At 53.4% G+C, this 21,001-nt stretch overlaps 1 protein-coding gene across 2 annotated transcripts in view; it reads left to right on the top strand.

Moving 5' to 3' along the window:
• Nucleotides 1–59: 59 nt before the first annotated feature.
• Nucleotides 60–21,001, top strand: part of DEAF1 (DEAF1 transcription factor) — a 51,579-nt gene continuing 30,637 nt past the window's right edge. For both annotated transcript variants that reach the window (XR_013403358.1, XM_015113248.3), the window contains exons 1-9: nt 60–357; nt 4,595–4,692; nt 7,629–7,758; nt 8,036–8,182; nt 9,093–9,232; nt 10,972–11,037; nt 17,184–17,310; nt 18,436–18,564; nt 19,180–19,308. Coding sequence is in view for 1 of the 2 variants with exons in the window: in XM_015113248.3 (XP_014968734.1) it covers nt 69–357; nt 4,595–4,692; nt 7,629–7,758; nt 8,036–8,182; nt 9,093–9,232; nt 10,972–11,037; nt 17,184–17,310; nt 18,436–18,564; nt 19,180–19,308 (1,255 nt within the window). In the remaining variant the exon portion in view is untranslated. The remainder of the gene's footprint in view (nt 358–4,594; nt 4,693–7,628; nt 7,759–8,035; nt 8,183–9,092; nt 9,233–10,971; nt 11,038–17,183; nt 17,311–18,435; nt 18,565–19,179; nt 19,309–21,001) is intronic.

Genomic DNA, 21,001 nt, shown 5'->3' with positions numbered 1-21,001 from the left:
TCGGGCTCCGCGACCGGCGCTTCGGGCGGCCCCGGACGGCGCCTTCGGGAAGGCTCGGCGGAGTCCGGATGGAGGACTCGGACTCGGCGGCAAAGCAGCTGGGCCTGGCTGAGGCGGCGGCGGTGGCGGCCGCGGCCGCTGTGGCGGCGGCGGCCGCGGCCGCGGCGGGAGGCGAGGCGGAGGAGCCGGTGCTGAGCAGGGACGAGGACTCGGAGGAGGACGCAGACTCGGAGGCGGAGCGGGAGACTCCGCGGGTCACGGCAGTGGCGGTGATGGCGGCGGAGCCCGGGCACATGGACATGGGTGCCGAGGCCCTGCCCGGCCCCGACGAGACCGCCGCTGCCGCAGCCTTCGCAGGCAAGTGCGCCCGCCGGCCTCTCGCCTCGTCCGGTTCCCGCGCGCCTACCCCGCACACCTGCCCCGCACAACTGCCCCACGTGACCAGCCCGCCACACCTGCCCCTCACACCTGCTCCACGTGACCAGCCCGCCCCACCCGCCCCACCCGCCCCGCACAACTACCTCTCACACTTGCCCCACATGACCACACTGCCCCACCAGCCCATCCCACCTGCCCCACATACCTGCTGCAGGTGACCAGCCTGCCCCACCTGCCACAGACACCTGCCCCACCCGCCCCTCACACCTGCCCCACGTGATCAGCCTGCCCTACCTGCCCCACACACCTGACCCACACACCTGCCCCTGGTAACCCACCCAGCCTCACCTGGCCTGCCCTGCACACACCTGCCCTCACCTCCCCTTTTCTTTGTGGCAGCCCTGCCTCCTCCTACTGGTCCCCCTGTGCAGCCCTGCCCCTACCCTGCCTTCATCTATCCTGGCTCCCCCCACCCACCTGTCCTGGAGAAGCCCGGGGGTGGATGGGCACCTGTGGTCACCAGGAACCCCCACGTCCTGAGGGCCAGTTCAGGTATGACCTGAGCACTGAGGAGCCAGGGGTGGGCAGCCTGCTGGAGGCCATGATGCCAGAGGTCAGCATGGCTGTGTGGTGGCCCAGGGGACCCGCGGAGTTACCTGTGCAGGCTCCTCTCCCAGTCCTCCCTCTTCCTCTTGCCTTTTTCCCTAAGGACCTGCTCCTTCTGCCTCCTTGTCGGGCTCCCTGTGGGGAGGCCGCCGTGGCTTGCCAGCCCATATTTTTCTGTAAGCTGCTCATAGTTTCTTGCCACACAGAGCAGCCTCCTTCTCAGGCTCCAAAACACTGGGAGCCCGGAGCAGAACTCACAGATGCCCTACAGGGCTGTTGCCATCCAGCACCTCCTGTGTCCCGCCCTTGTGTCAGTGGGGCATAGACTTCCCCGCCCACCAGCTTCCCAATGCACTGCGCTCTTCCCCATTGGAGCTCCCGAGTGTCCCCCAGGGACTCGCAGCTCAGTGTTCAGACCCTTGGAGGAGCCCCTTGTTGCGTTGTGAGGCACTTTTCCCTTAAGGAGCTTTGCGCGTTTAGGAACTGGACCCCAGTCCTGGTGTGCCAGGTATGTCAGGGCGTTGCATGTGCTCTGGGTGCTGCTTTGGCCCGGGGGCTGTCCCAGCAGTGTCTGGGCTTCCCTTAGTCCACTGAATGGCCCTCAGAGGCAAGGGGGTCACTGCTGCTTGTTTGGTTGGTTAAGAAGAAAAAGGGAGGGAAAGCTTTGTGACTCTCAGGTTGGCTTTCGTGGCTAAACTCTGGTTTGACGTTGGGATTTGGAGCCATGATGTTGACTTCAGGTTTTTGTCATTTTTGCACGTATTTTTCTGAATGCATAAAAGAAAAATGATGCTGTCCATCATGATGTCAGAGAAATACGTTGACGTATGTTTTTCTCTGAAAAATATGGTAGTTGTGTTTTGATGTGGTAAAAGCTGAAGTCAAGTGGTTTCCAGGTTTAAGGAACTCAGCAGGACACGCTGCCGCCTGAGGCGGCTTTGGGCGGATGCTCCCAGGGCTGCCGTGGGCCTGGCGTTCAGCTCTCACTGTGGCCCCACACCGCCTGCTGGGGATTGTGGTGCTGAGAGGCGAGGATGAGTGAGCCCTGCACCTGGTGTGATCTGGTCATGGAGACAGACAGCAAACAGGCTTTTTTTTTTTTTTTTGACACGGAGTTTCGTTCTTGTTGCCCAAGCTAGAGCGCAGTGGCGCGATCTTGGCTCACTGCAGCCTCCTCCTCCCGGACTCAAGCGATTCTCCTGCCTCAGCCTCCCGAGTAGCTGGGATTACAGGCATGCGCCACCATGCCCAGCTAATTTTGTAATTTTAGTAGAGATGGGGGTTTCTCTATGTTGGTCAGACTGGTCTCGAACTCCCGACCTCAGTTGATCCGCCCGCCTCTGCTTCCCAAAGTACTGGGATTACAGGCGTGAGCCACTGCGCCTGGCTGCAAACAGGCATTTTTAAGGGCAGTTTAGGTGAGTGCTGGGTTAATGGTATGGATGGTATGGTCAGGACGCATTCAACTAGTATCTTTTTTTTTTTGAGACGGAGTCTCGCTCTGTCGCCCAGGCTGGAGTGCAGTGGCGCGATCTCGGCTCACTGCAAGCCCCGCCTCCCGGGTTCACGCCATTCTCCTGCCTCAGCCTCCCGAGTAGCTGGGACTACAGGCGCCCACAACCGCGCCCGGCTAATTTTTTGTATTTTTAGTAGAGACGGGGTTTCACTGTGGTCTCGATCTCCTGACCTTGTGATCCGCCCGCCTCGGCCTCCCAAAGTGCTGGGATTACAGGCGTGAGCCACCGCGCCCGGCCTTTTTTTTTTTTTTTCCTTGAGATGGAGTCTCACTTTGTTGCCCAGGCTGGAGTGCAGTGGTGCAATCTCAGCTTACTGCAAGCTCCGCCTTCCGGGTTCATGCCATTCTTCTGCCTCAGCCTCCCAAGTAGCTGGGACTACAGGCGCCTGCCACCTCGCCCGGCTAATTTTTTGTATTTTTAGTAGAGACGGGGTTTCACCATGTTAGCCAGGATGGTCTCGATCTCCTAACCTCGTGATCCGCCCGCCTCAGCCTCCCAAAGTGTTGGGATTACAGGCGTGAGCTACCACGCCCGGCCTCAACCGGTATCTTTTTTTTTTTTTTTTTTTTTTTTTTTTTTTTGAGACGGAGTCTCGCTCTGTCGCCTAGGCTGGAGTGCAGTGGCCGGATCTCAGCTCACTGCAAGCTCCGTCTCCTGGGTTTATGCCATTCTCCTACCTCAGCCTCCCGAGCAGCTGGGACTACAGGCGCCCGCCACCTCGCCCGGCTAGTTTTTGTATTTTTTAGTAGAGACGGGGTTTCACCGGGTTAGCCAGGATGGTTTCGATCTCCTGACCTCGTGATCCGCCCGCCTCGGCCTCCCAAAGTGCTGGGATTACAGACTTGAGCCACCGCGCCCGGCCAACCGGTATCTTTTAAGCATCTGCTGTGTGCCAGACATTGCCCTGGGCACAGAACATTCTAGAACTCGGTGACAGAAGAGTCACTTGCTTGGCCTGGGAGCATCACTGGAAGACTTCGCAGAGGCAGAGAGGAGGGTGTAGGGGTGTTGGCAGCAGAAAGTGTTTCTCTAGAAACACTGCAACACGCAAAGGCTGGAGCTGCAGGACCTGTCTGGGATGACAAGGGCAGGAGGTGGGGTGTAGCTGACCTCTGTGGTACCTGCCCTGTGTGCAGACGCTGCCAGAGGGCCTGTCTGCATGCCAGGGGGCCGAGTTCCATGTTGTAGGGGGTGCGGTGGGGTGGCACCAAGGGGCACAGGCAGGTTAGATGTACTTTTTTTTTTTTTTTTTTTGAGACGGAGTCTCGCTCTGTCACCCAGGCTGGAGTGCAGTGGCCGGATCTCAGCTCACTGCAAGCTCCGCCTCCCGGGTTCACGCCATTCTCCGGCCTCAGCCTCCCAAGTAGCTGGGACTACAGGCGCCCGCCACCTCGCCCGGCTAGTTTTTTTTGTATTTCTTAGTAGAGACGGGGTTTCACCGTGTTAGCCAGGATGGTCTCGATCTCCTGACCTCGTGATCCGCCCGTCTCGGCCTCCCAAAGTGCTGGGATTACAGGCTTGAGCCACCGTGCCCGGCCGTTAGATGTACTTTTTAGGAGGCAGGGGTCAGAGACCAAGGGCAATGGCGGTAAGCATGGGGCTGAGGTCACCTGACGGTGGTGGCCTGACCCCTGTGGTGGAGGAGAGGCAGGAATGGAGCTGCAAGAGTGGGTCCAGGAGGTGTCCTCACCTGTGGGGAGGCCGAGAGCTCATTGTAGGCGCAGGGCACACCTGACTGGCAGGACACAGCCACGCCACAGAAGGAGATAGAGTCCCAGTGGTGATTTGGTGGAGCTGGGGCTGGCTGGGGCATGGGGATGGGCGGGTTTGTTGTGTGCATTTTTTTACTGCACATAAAAGGCTTTACTTGGGAAGAATAGATTTCCTTTCTCTTTCCTGGAAGAGCCAAATGACTTAGACTGTGGAATAGAAATGGTAGTCGAGCGCCCGTTCATGCAAGTGTTAAGGTCTTCCCGGGTTACAAGTGCGCATACCCCAGGGGGAGTCGCTTTGTTTGAAGCGCCTGAGTGAGGCTGTTCGCTTTGTCCGTTCTGGCTTTCGTTGCTTCTTAAATGAGGCTCCTTCTGTTGCAGAGGTGACCACAGTGACAGTGGCCAACGTGGGGGCTGCTGCAGACAATGTCTTCACCACGTCTGTGGCCAACGCGGCGTCCATCTCAGGACACGTTCTGGTAAGCTGTTCTGTGCGAGCGGTGCCACGCTGGGGGCCTCGGGCTTCCCTGAGGCTCTCCCGGGGTTCAGCCCATCGTGCGCGTCTGCTCTGTGAGCTGGGGAGGGAGGCACTGGCTGGCTCTGCTCTCAGAAGCCTTCAGCTGTGCTGGGGTGGGAGAACTTAGAGCTGAGGCAGAAGCTGCCTCACAAGGGCCGGGTGAAGAGTCACACTTCATCGGATGGGCTGGTGGCCTGCATCGGGCGGGGACTCCCAGCTCCTGACCCAGCCCAGGCTGCTGTCCGCCCACAGTTCAGCCTCTGCCCGAGGCCCGGTGCTACCTGTGCTCCTTACTCCTGTAGCTGCAGGGCCAGCTGAAGGAAGCAGGGCGTTTCCCTCCCCCATATCCTGTTCTCATAGCGTTTATGGCGCAGTCTCCCACCCTCCTTCATTCTGCACGCCTGACTGCCGTCTGCTTAGGAAACTGCTGAAAGCCAGTTGTGCGTCAGATAGTGTCTGTGCCACCTTCAGAGCCCTTTCGTGATCATGTTGTATCAGCTTGTTTTATGTTTTATATGTGGGGCCTTCGGCGACCTGGGGACATCGGGTCAACCAGGGCAGGCAACCTTGTTTCCAAGTGGCAGATGCCGGGGTGGGTCCCGTCTCCAGAAAGGGGTTTTCCCTGGGACCACTGGCACCTGTTACTTGTAGTCTTTTTAGCCTTGGTCACGCACCTGGGACATCATCCTCATATACCTGAAAGCAGAGTGGTTGTTTGTGTGTTTTGTTTTTGAGACGGAGTCTTGCTCTGTCACCTAGCCTGGAGTGCAGTAGTGCGATCTAGACTCCTTGCAACCTCTGCCTCCTGGGTTCAAGCCATTCTTGTGCCTCAGCCTCCTGAGGAGCTGAGATTACAGGTATGTGCCACCATGCCAGGCTAAGTTTTGTAATTTTAGTAGAGACAGGTCACCATGTTGTCCAGGCTGGCCTCAAACTCCTGACCTCAGGTGATCTGCCCGCCTTGGCCTCCCAAAGTGCTGGCGTGAGCCACCACACCCGGCCAGAAAGCAGAGTTATTGTTAGAATGGCAGTAAACAGAAAACTTGTGAAGGACTTCAGTAAAAACATAAGAAACTTGGAAACTTCCTTCCCTCCCTCCCTTCCTTCCTTCCTTCTTTTTTGACAGAGTCTTGCTCTGTTGCCCAGACTGGAGTGCAGTGGAGTGATCTCAACTCACTGCAACCTCCACCTCCTGGGTTCGCCATGTTGTCCAGGTCGTCTCAAACTCCTGATCTCAGGTAGCTACCATCTCGGCCTCCCAATGTGCTGGGATTACAGCATGAGCCACCGCGCCCAGCCCAGACACTTGGTTTATTTCTGATGGGTGTGAGAACACACATAGGCTGACCCGTGGCCATGCGATGATCTGTGCTTTCGGTCAGGCTGCTCCTTCCTGGCAGCGGGGTCTGGGCGCCTCCTCATTTCCTAGGAGGGGCTGAAACCCAAGGCACCTGCGGGTGCCTGGAACATGCTGCCATCATGGAGCAGCGGTGTCCTGCAAGTGCCTGCAGAGGCCAAGGCTAGTCTTCTCCCCTCCAGGCCAGGAAGACCAGAGACTGGTGTGTTCCTGTTTAGAAACTGACAACAAAGCAGGGCACGGTCTGAAATAACTGTATGTTCCCTTCCTAAGAAAAATAGTCTGTGACTCTTAAACAGACACAAGACATTCCCTTTCTCCAGTGAAGAGCTGCCGGTCTTTGGTGACTCAGGCACAGTGGTAGGACCCCCATTGTGAGGTGTTGGCCCGTGGGCCTCCGTGAGCCCAGGCGCCAGGCATGTGTGTTGGGGGACCCTCAACTCCATGAGAAACTTCTCCTCAAGTGCCCTGATTCGACAGTGACATTTTCAGATGTAAGAAACAGTTGTCAACCGGGCGCGGTGGCTCACGCCTGTAATCCTAGCACTTTGGGAGGCCGAGGTGGGCGGATCACGAGGTCAGGAGATCGAGACCATCCTGGCTAACACGGTGAAACCCTGTCTCTACTAAAAATACAAAAAATTAGCTGGGCATGGTGGCAGGTGCTTGTAGTCCCAGCTACTCGGGAGACTGAGGCAGAAGAATGGCGTGAACCTGGGAGGCGGAGCTTGCAGTGAGCCGAGATCAAGCCACTGCACTCCAGCCTGGGGACAGAGTGAGACTCCGTCTCAAAAAAAAAAAAAAGAAAAAGAAAAAAAAGAAATAGTTGTCTTCTCGCTTTGCCTCGGTTGGTTTTGTATTCAGAATTAAAATCTTGGGGCACCCAGAACGCTGGGTTTGGAGATGCCCCTGGAAGTCTCTGGTCTGCCCCACTGCTGGGGCAGAGCCTGCAGGCCAGAGTTTGTCAGACGACTTGACCAAGGTGGGGTTCAAGTTCCAGCAGTGGTGTGTGGGCATGGGGACTCTGGCTGCCTGTGGTGGGGTCTGTGCAGCTTGAAGGGTGATTTTGGAAGCAGGCAGCAGTTGCAGCAGCTTCAGCCAGCGTGGAAATGTGTTTTTGAGGCCCCGGTCTCCCGTCGCCATCTGGAAGGGGCTCTGCAGGGTGGTCCTGCACGAGGCCTCGTCTGTGGTGGCCAGCGCGGTCTGTTGGAGACCCTGCATGAGGACGGTGACCTGTGGGAGCTGCTCAGGCAGACGTCAGGGTGTTTCCTGTTCGTGGAGCACGTGTCTTCTTTCCATTGGACAAACGATGGCCGGCGTTTTCCTCAGCACCACACAGACTTCGGCACTGCCTGCTCTTGTTCTTGGCTCTGTTTTTGAGTCTTTGAGAGATATCTTTGGAAAAGATATGGGGTGCCTAGGTGAGCGTCCCTTCTTGGTGAGAACAGCCATAGCCCTGTTGGAGGACGGCCCGGCTGGGCTCAGGGACACACCTCGTGTCATGCTCGGACGTGACCTGACGGAGCGGTTTTTCCTTCTAGTCTGGTAGGACGGCCCTTCAGATCGGGGACAGCCTGAACACCGAAAAAGCCACACTGATTGTCGTCCACACAGATGGGAGCATCGTGGAGACCACCGGGCTGAAGGGCCCGGCAGCTCCCCTCACCCCAGGTACAGCAGTGCCTGCTCCCCAGGCCTGGGCAAAACACGTTTCAGAATAGCTAGAATTTATTTCAGGAATTTATTTACTTCTTTTTGTGGTAAATTTGGAATATCAACTATTAATGGATTTTAAGTAGAAGCCGTGGAATTCTCCTGGCGGAGAAGAGTTTTCCCGCCGTTGAAGGAGGTGGTGCTGCTGGGGAGGTGGGTGTCTGTGAGGGGAGTGCATGCTGTGTGTACTTCCTGGCGTCCCGCCTCTCACCTTCACACACTTTCTCTGCCCAAGGTCCTCAGTCTCCTCCAACCCCTCTGGCTCCCGGCCAAGAAAAAGGTGGAACTAAATACAACTGGGACCCCTCTGTGTACGACAGTGAGCTGCCCGTGCGGTGCCGGAACATCAGCGGCACTCTGTACAAGAACAGGCTTGGCTCAGGTGAGGGCTGCCGCTTCAGACTCCAAAGTTGTATTTCCCTTTGTAGCCCCACTAGGATAAATTGGGGGCTGAGAAAGATGAAAATCGTGGCACCTAGAACTAGTTAGGAAGACAGGGCCGGACGCGGTGGCTCACACCTGTAATCCCAGCACTTTGGGAAGCTGAGGCAGGCAGATCAAGGGCTCAGGAGATTGAGACCGTCCTGGCTAACACGGTGAAACCCCGTCTCTACTAAAAATACAAAAAATTAGCTGGGCGAGGTGGCGGGCGCCTGTAGTCCCAGCTACTCCGGAGGCTGAGGCAGGAGAATGGCGTGAACCCGGGAGGCGGAGCTTGCAGTGAGCGGAGATCGCGCCACAGCACTCCAGCCTGGGCGACGGAGCGAGCCTGTGTCTCAAAAAAAAAAAAAAAAAACAACAAAGAAGACAGAAGGTGCAAGTGACACCCAGTTCCTGTGAACTAGAGCTGAGGCCTGGGAGAGGCACGGGGCAGGGCTGGGCCTGGGACCCATTTAGGGGTGAAAAACCATCGTGACCCACGGGATAGGAGACAAGCAAGAAGAAGTGGGAGGGAGGCAGGGCTGGGACGTGTTCCTCAAGTTGCCAGGTCAGCTTGGGACTTGTAGACAAAGGCTCTGGAAGTGGGTACTAGAGGTGCTCAGTGTGGGACCTGGTCGAGCTTGCAGTGCCTGCGGACAGTGGATGGAGAGATCACGTAGGGGATCAGAGGCACAGGCTGCAAAGGCAGACCCATGGTGGCCCTGTCAGGGCCAAGTACACGGGTGGGTGAGATCACACAAGCTGCTGGGGTACTGGTGCTCGTGGAATGGCGGGGGAGGTCCCAGGAGGGAGGCGATGGCAGAGGCGACATTCCTACCTGCTGTCATCGTGACTGCTGCTCTTCCTTGCAGGCGGCCGGGGACGGTGCATCAAGCAGGGGGAGAACTGGTACAGTCCCACCGAGTTTGAGGCCATGGCAGGAAGAGCCAGCAGTAAGGACTGGAAAAGAAGCATTCGCTACGCAGGCCGACCCCTGCAGTGCCTCATCCAGGTATCGTTTGTGTGTCCTCACCTGTGCTCAACACACAGCTTGGATGCGGGGCCTCCGAGGTGGCCCAGCCAGAGGGCGGGCACAGACCACGGGGTCAGACACACGGGGTTTGCAGCCTCCACCTCGTGTCCGTGTGGCCTTGGATGAGTGACTGACCCTCTCGTATTTCAGTTTCCGGATTTTTCACATGGGGATGATGATGATCGTGACCCTGTGAGGATTGTTGGGAGAAGTGCATGAGGTCACAGCGCCTGGCACAGAGCAGTTGTAGAAAGGGGGTGTGTCAAATACACAAAAAATGGAAACAGTGGAAGTTAAGATAATCGTTCCTGTTTGAATGCATGTGACCCTTTCAAAGTCGCCTAACTTTTCTTCTGTCTGCTAAAAAGGAGGACTTCTGATTCCTATTCCAGTTTAGCTCCTGTGTGTTGTTAAGGAAGCAATTCCTCTAGAGCCTTTTGCAAATCTTGAAAGAGATGGGTTCTGCCACCAGTAATGGCACTGTGAAGAAGAGAAGTCTCTGGAAATTACTGGTGGTCGTCTGCTTCTTTTTTGGAGACAGTCTCACCTTGTTGCCCAGACTGGAGTGCAGTGGTTTGATCTTGGCTCACCACAACCTCCACCTCCCAGGCTCAGAGGATTGTCCTGCCTCAGCCTCCCAGGTAGCTAGGATTACAGGCGCCCGTCACCACACCTGGGTTTTTTTTTTTTTTTTTTTAGTAGAGATGGGGTTTCACCCTGTTGGCCAGGCTGGTCTTGAACTCCCGACCTCAAGTGAGACATCCACCTCAGCCTCTCAAAGTGCTGGGATTACAGGCGTGAGCCACAGTACCTGGCCTGATTTTTAATGGAGATCGGGTTTCACCAGGCTGGCCAGGCTAGTCTCGAACTCCCCACCTCAAGTGAGCCGCCCACCTCGGCCTCTCAAAGTGCTGGGATTACAGGCATGAACCACCATGCCCGGCCCTCATTTCTCAGAATTTTTTTTTTTTTTTTTTTTTTTTTTGAGACGGAGTCTCGCTCTGTCACCCAGGCTGGAGTACAGTGGCGCGATCTCAGCTCACTGCAAGCTCCGCCTCCCGGGTTCACGCCATTCTCCTGCCTCAGCCTCCCGAGTAGAGTAGCTGGGACTACAGGCGCTGCCACCACGCCCAGCTAGTTTTTTGTATTTTTAGTAGAGACGGGGTTTCACCATGTTAGCCAGGATGATCTCGATCTCCTGACCTCGTGATCCGCCCGCCTCGGCCTCCCAGAGTGCTGGGATTACAGGCGTGAGCCACCGCGCCCGGCCATTTCTCAGAATTTTTGTCTTTATGAGGTTGGACACGGTGGCTTACTCCTGTAATCCCAGCACTTCAGGAGGCCGAGGTGGACTGATTGCTTGAGGCCAGGAGTTCGAGACCAGCCTGGCCAACATGGCAAAACCCCGTCTCTACTAAAAATACAAAAATTAGCTGGGTGTCGTGGCACAAGCCTATAATCCCAGCTTCTTGGGAGGCTAAGGCACGAGAATTGCTTGCGCCGGGGAGGCAGAGGTTGCAGTAAGCCGAGAACGTGCCACTGCACTCCAGCCTGGGCAACCCAACAAGACTCCGTCTCAAAGAAAAAAAAAAAAAAAAAGAGTTTTTGTATTTATGAATGACAGGTAAATGGTAGAAGTGGTTGAAATCTTCTGTTATTGAATGATTCACATTTAGGGGCTGACTTTCTAATGCGTGGTGCTTCTTTTTGCATTTCAGGACGGGATCTTAAACCCTCATGCTGCCTCTTGCACCTGTGCTGCCTGCTGCGACGACATGACCTTAGTAAGTTGCCAGCATGTCTGGAGCAGGAGCACTTGGTGGAGCTGGGGGTGGCTGAGTGGGTCCCACAGCCCTTGGCCCCTTGGCTGTTTCCCTCTTGCCCTCTGCCTTGGAGAGGGATACTGTCCTTGCTTCTCTGCTGCTCTGTCCCCTGCTCCCTGATACACCACAATGAAACCTGATGTCTCGATGCGGGGGCACGTGGTTGGCGCCCAAGATGTTGCTCAAAGAACATTTATGGAAACCTTAAGTAATGAAAAGCGGTTATAATGTCACCGCCTTAACTCTAAAACTAAACATACACACTTTTACTTGTATGTGTGCTGTTAGATATTCTGCGTTTTATAACGTGTCAGAAAAATGCTACTGTAAACTTATTCATGAATAGAGCTTTTAATATCTTTTTGACGTATTTCCTTATTCTGAATTCTTAACTATTTGACAAAGACCCAAAATAATTTTCTTTTTCTTTTTTTTTTTTGAGACGGTGTCTCACTCTGTCACCCAGGGTGGAGTGCAGTGGCGCGATCTTGGCTCACTGCAACCTCCGCCTCTGGATTCAAGCAATTCTCCTGCCTCCGCCTCCCGAGTAGCTGGGATTACAGGTGTGAGCCACCACGCCCAGCTAATTTTTGTATTATTAGTAGAGATGGGGTTTTGCCATGTTGGTCAGGCTGGTTTCAAACTCCTGACCACCGGTGATCTGCCCGCCTCGGCCTCCGAAAGTGTTGAGATTACAGGCGTGAGCTACTGCACCTCAGAAAAAAAAACAAAAAACATGGAGAGACCTACCATGTTCTTGGGGTGAAACAGTAAACACCCTAGAATTGTCTAGTTTATATATAGATTTCATGTGATTCTAGTGGAAAAAACAATTTTGTGAATGTAAAATAATTTTGAAGTTGATTTGGAAAAGCCAGTAGGTGAGACTCTTAGAGATGCTGGAGGAGTAAAGGAGCCGGGAGGAGGCGTCGGTCCCATTGGCAGTCGAGCCTGCGGGTAGATCATTTGCAGGGGCTCCAACGCTGAAGTACTTCAATGTCAGTCTAGGAAATCATGAACAGGGTCTGTATGTGGAAGGTACTGAAAAAAATGCTAAAGAAAGAGACCAGAGAAGATTGAAATACATCAACAGACATCCTGTGTCCGTGGATTAGAAGACTCAATATAGTAAAGATGTGACTTTTTCCCAAGTTGATTCATAGGTTTAACACGATTACTATCAAAATCCCAGCAGGATTCTTTTTAGATGCAGACAAACTGATTCTAAAATTTATATAGAAAGGTAAAGGAGGCCGGGCACGGTGGCTCAAGCCTGTAATCCCAGCACTTTGGGAGGCTGAGGCGGGTGGATCACGAGGTCAGGAGATCGAGACTATCCTGGCTAACATGGTGAAACCCCGTCTCTACTAAAAATACAAAAAAAAAACTAGCCGGGCGTGGTGGCAGGCGCCTGTAGTCTCAGCTACTTGGGAGGCTGAGGCGGGAGAATGGCGTGAACCCGGGAGGCGGAGCTTGCAGTGAGCCGAGATCATGCCACTGCACTCCAGCCTGGGAGACACAGCGAGACTCCGTCTCAAAAAAAAAAAAAAAAAAAAGAAAGAAAGAAAGGTAAAGGAAATTTAAAAAGCCAAAACAGTTTTGAAATAAACATTTAAATGGTTGGAATCACATTGCGGGGTCTTTTTTTTTTTTTTTTTTTTTTTTTTTTTTTTTTTTGAGACGGAGCCTCGCTCTGCCGCCCAGGCTGGAGTGCAGTGGCTGGATCTCAGCTCACTGCAAGCTCCGCCTCCCGGGTTCACGCCATTCTCCTGCCTCAGCCTCCCGAGCAGCTGGGACTACAGGCGCCCGCCACCACGCCCGGCTAGTTTTTTGTATTTTTAAAGTAGAGACGGGGTTTCACCGTGTCAGCCAGGATGGTCTCGATCTCCTGACCTCGTGATCCGCCCGTCTCGGCCTCCCAAAGTGCTGGGATTACAGGCTTGAGCCACCGCGCCCGGCCTACATTGCGGGGTCTTAAGACTTACTAGCTCGTGACAGTAATCAGGACAGTGTGGCATTGGCAGAAGAGACCCCCAAAATCTGGGTCAGACTAGAGTGTCGTAGACTCCAGCAAATGGCCTTGGAGCGACTCGACGTTCATTGGCAGAGACAAAGGATGACCTAAACTTCACACTTGGTACAAAAATGAATTCAAAATGGGTCACAGATCTAAAGTAAAAGGTAAAACTATAACATTTTTAGGAGAAAACACATTGGAAAATCTTCCTGACCTAGAGTTAGAACTAGGATTTCTTAGATTGGACTTTATCACATTTTAAAACTTTTGGCTTCCACTTGGGGAATGGTGGTGTGATAAGCTCAGTGGACCAACTCTCCACAGAAATAACTAGTGAAAACTGTGAAAAAATAACCCCTTAAGGTCTCCGGAAATTGTCCTAGGTGCATATAGCAAATAAAGAAACATCCAGGAAAATGTACTGAGTCTTGGAAAGAGCAGTGAGGATTGTGACATTTAAGGTAGGACCAGCTCCTTCCCTCCCTTTCTGCCCCCAGCTCCCTATGGAGGAGGCTCCATTCTGGGTGGTTGTGACCAAGAAAACAGGGTTCCCACTCCTCACAGCTCCCGGTCAAGGGATGTGGTATCTCACTGGGAGGGGCAGGCCACTAGCGGTTCTCAACCCCTTCAGCTCCAATTTGCAGTAAATTCCTGGGAAGTGTGACTGAAAATCTCTTCAGTCAGCCCCACTCAGAGGGCAGAGGCGTTACTCAGAGGTGGGAGGCCAAGCATAGGGAGGCCCCAATTTCCCTCAACCCAGGTTGCCCATGGGGTGGAGCGTCCACGCAGTGAGAGGCTGCCGCCCCCCCTCACAGAGCCCGGCTGATGCAACAGAGTCCCTCTGATCGACCCAGGCGCTGTTCCCGCCTCGAGGTCTGGAGTAGGGGCTCCAACATTCAGCCCCAAAGAGAGAGAGGCTGTAAGAACACAGAGTTCCAAAGCCCTTCCCAAAGGAACTGACTTGATTTGAAACAGGAAGGGGATGTTCAAAACAATGGACATTTTGGTGGTCAGCAGTTAAGAGGAGGCCAGCAGTTCCATTAGAGCAAGAAACTAAACTAGGTCAGCAGGTTTACCAGAGAGGCGAGGAAAGCCACAGCTAAGAACCCACTGGGGAAACAAGCCCTCAAGTTCTAACCTCTTGGTAAAGAAGCCCTAATTTAATCGGCTCAGACAGTGGAGCAGTGTGTGCCCCAGGGCATTGTTGGAAGTAATGGAGCAGGCAGCTGGCGGTTAGTTGATTCTGACACTTGACTCAACCAACAGCTTAACAGAGATCAGGGAGAGAGACAGCCAAAATCCCCACCACCAAAGGTGACTGCACCCCCAGGGCTGAGCCCTCAGAGGAGCAGCAGCCGAGGCCGCCCCAGGAGAACAGTTTCAGTTAAAGGGTCCAGCCCCATCCCTGAATAATAAACAAGCAGACAGCAGCCAGGAGCTGGGGGAAAGGAGAACAGCTTTCCACTGTTGCTACAGTGTATCACCTGTGTTGTCTGATTCTTAACAAAAGAGTCTAAGACATGCAAAGAGCCATGAACCATACACAGGAGGAGAGCAACAGAAATTGCCTGGAGTGGCCGGGATATTGGGTTTAACAGGCAAAAGCTTTAAAACAGCCATCCTCAGTATGTTCAGAGGACTAAAGAAAACCACAGCTAGCGACTGCATGGAAGGTCTGAAGACACTGTCTCCTCACTGGGGAATGTCAATGAAGAGATAGAAATTATTAAAAAAACAAAAACAAAAACAAAGTCGGGCGCAGTGGCTCTCACGCCTGTAATCCCAGCACTTTGGGAGGCCGAGGCGGGTGGATCACGAGGTCAGGAGATTGAGACCATCCTGTCTAACATGTTGAAACCCTGTCTCTACTAAAAATGCAAAAAATTAGCTGGGCGTGGTAGCGGCACCTGTAGTCCCAGCTACTTGGGAGGCTGAGGCAGGAGAATGGCGTGAACCCGGGAGGTGGAGCTTGCAGTGAGCCTAGATTGCGCCACTGCACTCCAGCCTGGGTAAGAGAGCGAGATTCCGTCTTTAAAAAAAAAAAAAAAAAAAAGGCTGGGGGCGGTGGCTCAAGCCTGTAATCCCAGCACTTTGGGAGGCCGAGGCGGGCGGATCACAAGGTCAGGAGATCGAGACCACAGTGAAACCCCGTCTCTACTAAAAATACAAAAAAAAAAATTAGCCGGGCACGGTGGCGGGCGCCTGTAGTCCCAGCTACTCAGGAGGCTGAGGCAGGAGAATGGCGGGAACCCGGGAGGCGGAGCTTGCAGTGAGCCGAGATCGCGCCACTGCACTCTAGCCTGGGTAACAGCGTGAGACTCCGTCTCAAAAAAAAAAAAAAAAAAAAAAAAAAAAAAAAAAAAAAAAAAAGGCCGGGCGCGGTGGCTCAAGCCTGTAATCCCAGCACTTTGGGAGGCCGAGACGGGCGGATCACGAGGTCAGGAGATCGAGACCATCCTGGCTAACACGGTGAAACCCCGTCTCTACTAAAAAATACAAAAAACTAGCCGGGCGAGGTGGCGGGCGCCTGTAGTCCCAACTACTCGGGAGGCTGAGGCAGGAGAATGGCGTGAACCCGGGAGGCGGAGCTTGCAGTGAGCGGAGATCCGGCCACTGCACTCCAGCCTGGGCGGCAGAGCGAGACTCCGTCTCAAAAAAAAAAAAAAAAAAAAAAAAAAAAGTCAAATGGAAATTGTAGAATTGGAAAGAAGAATAACTGAATGAAAAATTCACTAGAGTCTCAACAGGTTTGAACTGACAGAATAGACGTTCTGAGCATGTGTCCGGCAGCCTTGTGTGGTGCTGGGCTTGTGAGGGTCTCAGGTCGGAGGCGGGAGTGTCCCAGGCCCAGCTCCGTGAGGGTTTGGCCTCTTTCATGGGATATCTTTGGTGACTTTTACCGTTTTCTTTAATTGATCCCATGCCTCCTCCTGTCTGGTGCGGTGCTGCTGAAGCTATGCCCTTGTGCTGCCAACTTTCTCCTCTGTGGCTTCTTCTCATTCCTCCCTTGCTTGGCCCTGGCCCCCATCTATTTTCTGTCTTTTAGGAATTCCTGACCCTTTTTTTTTTTTGAGACGGATTCTTGCTCTGTCGCTCAGGCTGGAGTGCAGTGGCGCGATCTCTGCTCACTGCAAGCCCTGCCTCCTAGGCATGCCCTTCTCCTGCCTCAGCCTCCCGAGTAGCTGGGACTACAGGCGCCCACCACCACGCCTGGCTAATTTTTTGTATTTTTGGTAGAGACGGGGTTTCACCATGTTAGCCAGGATGGTCTCGATCTCCTGACCTCATGATCCGCCTGCCTCAGCCTCCCAAAGTGCTGGGATTACAGGCATGAGCCGCTACGCCCGGCCCTGAATTTCTGACCTTTAATCTGTCGATGACACTTTGTTATTTTGCTGCACTGGTATTCGTATGTTCTTTTTTAAAGTATCCTTTCTGTCATGTTAAGGGATTTGGGGCCTAAAGAGGTGGGATTTTGGCCAGGCGCGGTGGCTCACACCTGTAATCCCAGCACTTTGAGAGGCTGAGGCTGGCGGAGCACCTGAGGTCGGGAGTTTGAGATCAGCCTGACCAACATGGAGAAACCCTGTCTCTACTAAGAATACAAAAATTAGCCAGGTGTGGTGGTGTGTGCCTGTAATCCTAGCTACTCAGGAGGCTGAGGTAGGAGAATCACTTGAACCTCGGAGGCAGAAGTTGCAGTGAGCGGAGATCGTGCCACTGCACTCCAGCCTGGGCAATAGAGTGAGACTCTGTCTCAAAAAAAAAAAAAAAAGAAAATTAGCTGGGTGTGGTGGCACATGCCTGTCATCCCAGCTACTCAGGAGGCTGAGGCAGGAGAATCACTTGAACCCAGCAGGCGGAGGTTGCAGTGAGCCGAGATCGCGCCACTGCACTCCAGCGTGGGCAACTAGAGTGAAACTCCATCTAAAAAAAAAAAAGAGGTGGGATTTTTAGGGGCGCTTACCATCTTAATGTGGTCTCACCATGTGACTCACACACCCCGCGGTGCCCCCACATAAGAGGAGCTGCAAGCGCAGCATAGCTTTTGTACATACCAACACGGTGGCCTGTCTCCTTTCTCCCCCAGAGTGGCCCAGTCAGGCTTTTTGTGCCTTACAAAAGGCGCAAGAAGGAGAATGAACTGCCCACAACTCCCGTGAAGAAGGACTCCCCCAAGAACATCACGTTGCTTCCAGCCACCGCGGCCACCACCTGTGAGTCTGAGAAAACATAGCTCTAGTTTACTGAGGGGACCTAAGTGCATTGCCTTCTCTCGTCACCACTCCCACGGCCACTGTGGGATTCTCATTTCTAAAGCACATTGCGTGGCCGGAGGGATGTCAATGCCTTCATGCTCCTTTGCAGTGTGGCCCCCGGGTGGGAAGGGCTGTCCCAGTGCCCAGCTCTGTCTTGCTTCCCTGGGATCTGGGCGCTGTCGGCCTCGTCCTGGGCTGTTTCCCAGTGTCAGTGAGCAGAGCCGAGTGCCCAGCACACGCTTGAGGGACGTTTCCTGACAAGGGTGTCCTTGGTGAGGGATTCTCAGTGCGCTGGATGAGGGCTGCACAGAACTCTGTGGGTCTTTCTCTGTGGCCGGCCTGGAGGGCAGCGTCAGGATCCAGGCTCACTGCAGCCTTGACCTCTTAATCTCAGGCATTCCTCCCACTTCAGACTCCCAAGTAGCTGGATCCACAGGCACGTGCCACCATGCCCAGCTAATGTTTTTATTTTATTGTACAGACAGGATTTAAATGGGGAGAGATAGCAATAGGAGAAAATGTCTTTGTAACAGGCTTCTGTTAACTAATGTAAGTCTGGGTTTTTGCTTTTATAGAGCAAGGTCTTTCTAAAACACCCTGTCGGCTCCTTCTCGAGGCCCTGGGTGGTGGGTGCGGGAAGAGTCCCACAGCAGCAGAGTCTCGAGATCTGTCGCCAGGATTTTTTTTTTTGAGCTGGAGAGGCAGCCTTGCTGTGGGACATGGCTGCTTTTTACCTTCAGCTTGGATTAAATACTTTTTCTTAATTTGAGCCACAAAGTATTTAAAAGTCATTGGAAGTTTTATTTTATGTTTGTTTTCTGGCTGGGCAGCAGTTTCCATGCTGGGGAGCACAGTTTAAACAGTGAACAATTGGTGGTGGCAAGTTGCCATCCTGGTTTTCTCCTCTGAGGTCTTCTCCAAGGTCTGAGATTTCCCGTGTGTCCTTCACATGGGAGGGTACGGTTACCACTGCCTGCACTTTAGCCCAGGCCCCCTCAAGGATTGGTGCCCATGGGTGGCACAGGACCTGTGTGCCGTGGGTGCCACTGCCTGGCCACGTGAAATGTGCTTCTGCCTTTCCAGTCACCGTGACCCCTTCAGGACAGATCACGACCTCGGGGGCACTGACCTTTGACCGGGCATCCACAGTAGAGGCCACTGCTGTCATATCCGAGAGTCCGGCCCAGGGTGACGTCTTCGCAGGAGCCACAGGTGAGCTGCTCCAGTGCCCGCCTGACATGTCCTCGGCATATCCTTGACCACGACATCACATCCCCAGTGCCATATTGGGCTTCGTAGGCTGCTGGGTACCTCGAGAGGGAACTTGAACCAGGCGTTTATTGGTGGGGACAGCGTGTGAGCCACGTCAGTTGGGCGGTGCAGTGTGGGTGGGGTTGGCGTGGCAGTGGGTTACTTGTGACAGATGCCAGGGCTGGCAAAGCTGAAAATACTCTCTGTCTGTCGGCTCCTGCTTCTGACTACAGTTGTGCAACAGAAGTGCGGCCTAGCCGGATGTGTGCTGGAGAATATTCTAGTAGCCACACTGAGGAAAATAAAGGAAAGAGCTACAACTGATTTTTATAATCTATTTTATTTTAACTGATATAGCCCCAATCCTATGTCAATAATTCAGGCTTGCCCCTTTCAGGGACTCAGTAGCCGCGTGTAGCCATAAGATACTATGTGTGCTGAATGGCAGGGACTCAGTATCCGCGTGTGGCCATAAGCTGCTGTGTGTACTGAATGGCACAGCCTTACAGTGTGATATTTAGGGCCTGCTGTGCGGACAGTCGTCCCGAGGTTCCCTGTCCCTTCTCTCGCCAACAGTCCAAGAGGCCAGCGTGCAACCCCCATGCAGGGCCAGCCACCCTGAGCCTCACTACCCCGGCTATCAGGACAGCTGCCAGATCGCCCCGTTTCCAGAAGCTGCGTTGCCAACGTCACATCCCAAAATAGGTAGGTTTGAAAGAATTCACACGTGTACAGGTAATTTTCCTCAGAACTGCTTCCTGTGAAAGAATTTCTAGGTGAAATCGGATTCGTTTTGGTTTGTTTTGTTGTTGTTATTGATGCAGTAGATCAGTGGCTGGCAAAGTGTGGCCCACTGCCTATGTTTGTAAATAAAGTTTTATTGACACACAGCCACGTCCATTCATGTGTGTGCTGTAGAAGCTGCTTTTGGTACAACAGCAGGGCACACCCCTAGAAACCAGTTGGCCTGTGGAGCTGAAGTTCTTTCTGGTGAGTTTGCTGTTATCCTCTTGAAGGTAGACACTCCTCAGTGGCAGGTCTTGGTCTCCCCAGAGCTGGCATGGGCATTCGGTATCTGGTGAAAGAAAGAAAAACCACAGGCCGGGCACGGTGGCTCAAGCCTGTAATCCCAGCACTTTGGGAGGCCGAGACGGGCGGATCACGAGGTCAAGAGATCGAGACCAGCCTGGCTAACACGGTGAAACCCCGTCTCTACTAAAAATACAAAAAACTAGCCGGACGAGGTGGCGGGCGCCTGTAGTCCCAGCTATTTGGGAGGCTGAGGCAGGAGAATGGCGTAAACCTGGGAGGCAGAGCTTGTAGTGAGCTGAGATCCGGCCAATGCACTCCAGCCTGGGTGACAGAGCAAGGCTCTGTCTCAAAAAAAAAAAAAAAAAAAACCAAGATTGATATCACATGTGGCCTAAATCTTTAAAACGATGATACACTGTAAACGCATTCTAACTTTGATTTTTCGTTTAACTGCACTTTTTTTTTGAGATGGAGTCTCGCTCTATTGCCCAGGCTGGGGTGCAGTGGTGCAATCTTGGCTCACTGCAACCTCTCCCTGGTTCAAGCCATTCTCCTGCCTCAGCCTCCCAAGTAGCTGGGATTACAGGCATGCACCAGCACACCTGGCTAATTTTTGTATTTTTAGTAGAAACGGGGTTTCACCGTGTTGGTCAGACTGGTCGCAAACTCCTGACCTCAAGTGATCCATCTGCCTCATACTCCCAAAGTGCTGGGATTACAGGTGTGAGCCACCACATGCAGCCAAGATTTCTGTATATTTATACTTTTTTTTTTTGAGATGGAGTTTCACTCTGTCGCCCAGGCTGGAGTGCAGTGGCATGATCTCGGCTCACTGCAACTTCTGCCTGCCAGGTTCAAGCAATTCTCCTGCCTCAGCCTCCCGAGTAGCTGGGACTACAGGCGTGCGCCACCATGCCCGGCTAATTTTTTTTTTTTTTGTAGTTTTAGTAGAGATGGGGTTTCACCATGCTGGTCAGGCTGGTCTGGAATTCCTAACCTCGTGATCCATTCGTCTCGGCCTCCCAAAGTGCTAGGATTACAGGCGTGAGCCACCGTGCCCGGCCATCATTATACTTTTTTAAAGGGTGCATATGATCAATATATGATTTATTGAACCCTCCCCTGCTGGTGGCAAATGCATGTTTTCCATTTTTCACTATCACAGACAGTGCAAGAAACTTGTTCATGAAAAACTTACCTTATCATTTTCATTTGCTTGTTTCATTATTCTCTTTTTTGCCTATCTAAACTCTTTCCATCTTTAAAGCTTACCTCAGGGCTGGGCGTGGTGGCTCACTCCTCCTTTTTTTTGAGAGGGAGTGTTGGAGTGTCGCGCTGCCGCCCAGGCCGGAGTGCAGTGGCCGGA

Source organism: Macaca mulatta, chromosome 14 (assembly GCF_049350105.2).
Source record: "Macaca mulatta isolate MMU2019108-1 chromosome 14, T2T-MMU8v2.0, whole genome shotgun sequence".
In the NCBI taxonomy this organism is placed as follows: Eukaryota; Metazoa; Chordata; class Mammalia; order Primates; family Cercopithecidae; genus Macaca; species Macaca mulatta.
Note: the sequence above shows the minus strand (reverse complement) of the source record. Positions and strands in the feature narration are given on the sequence as shown.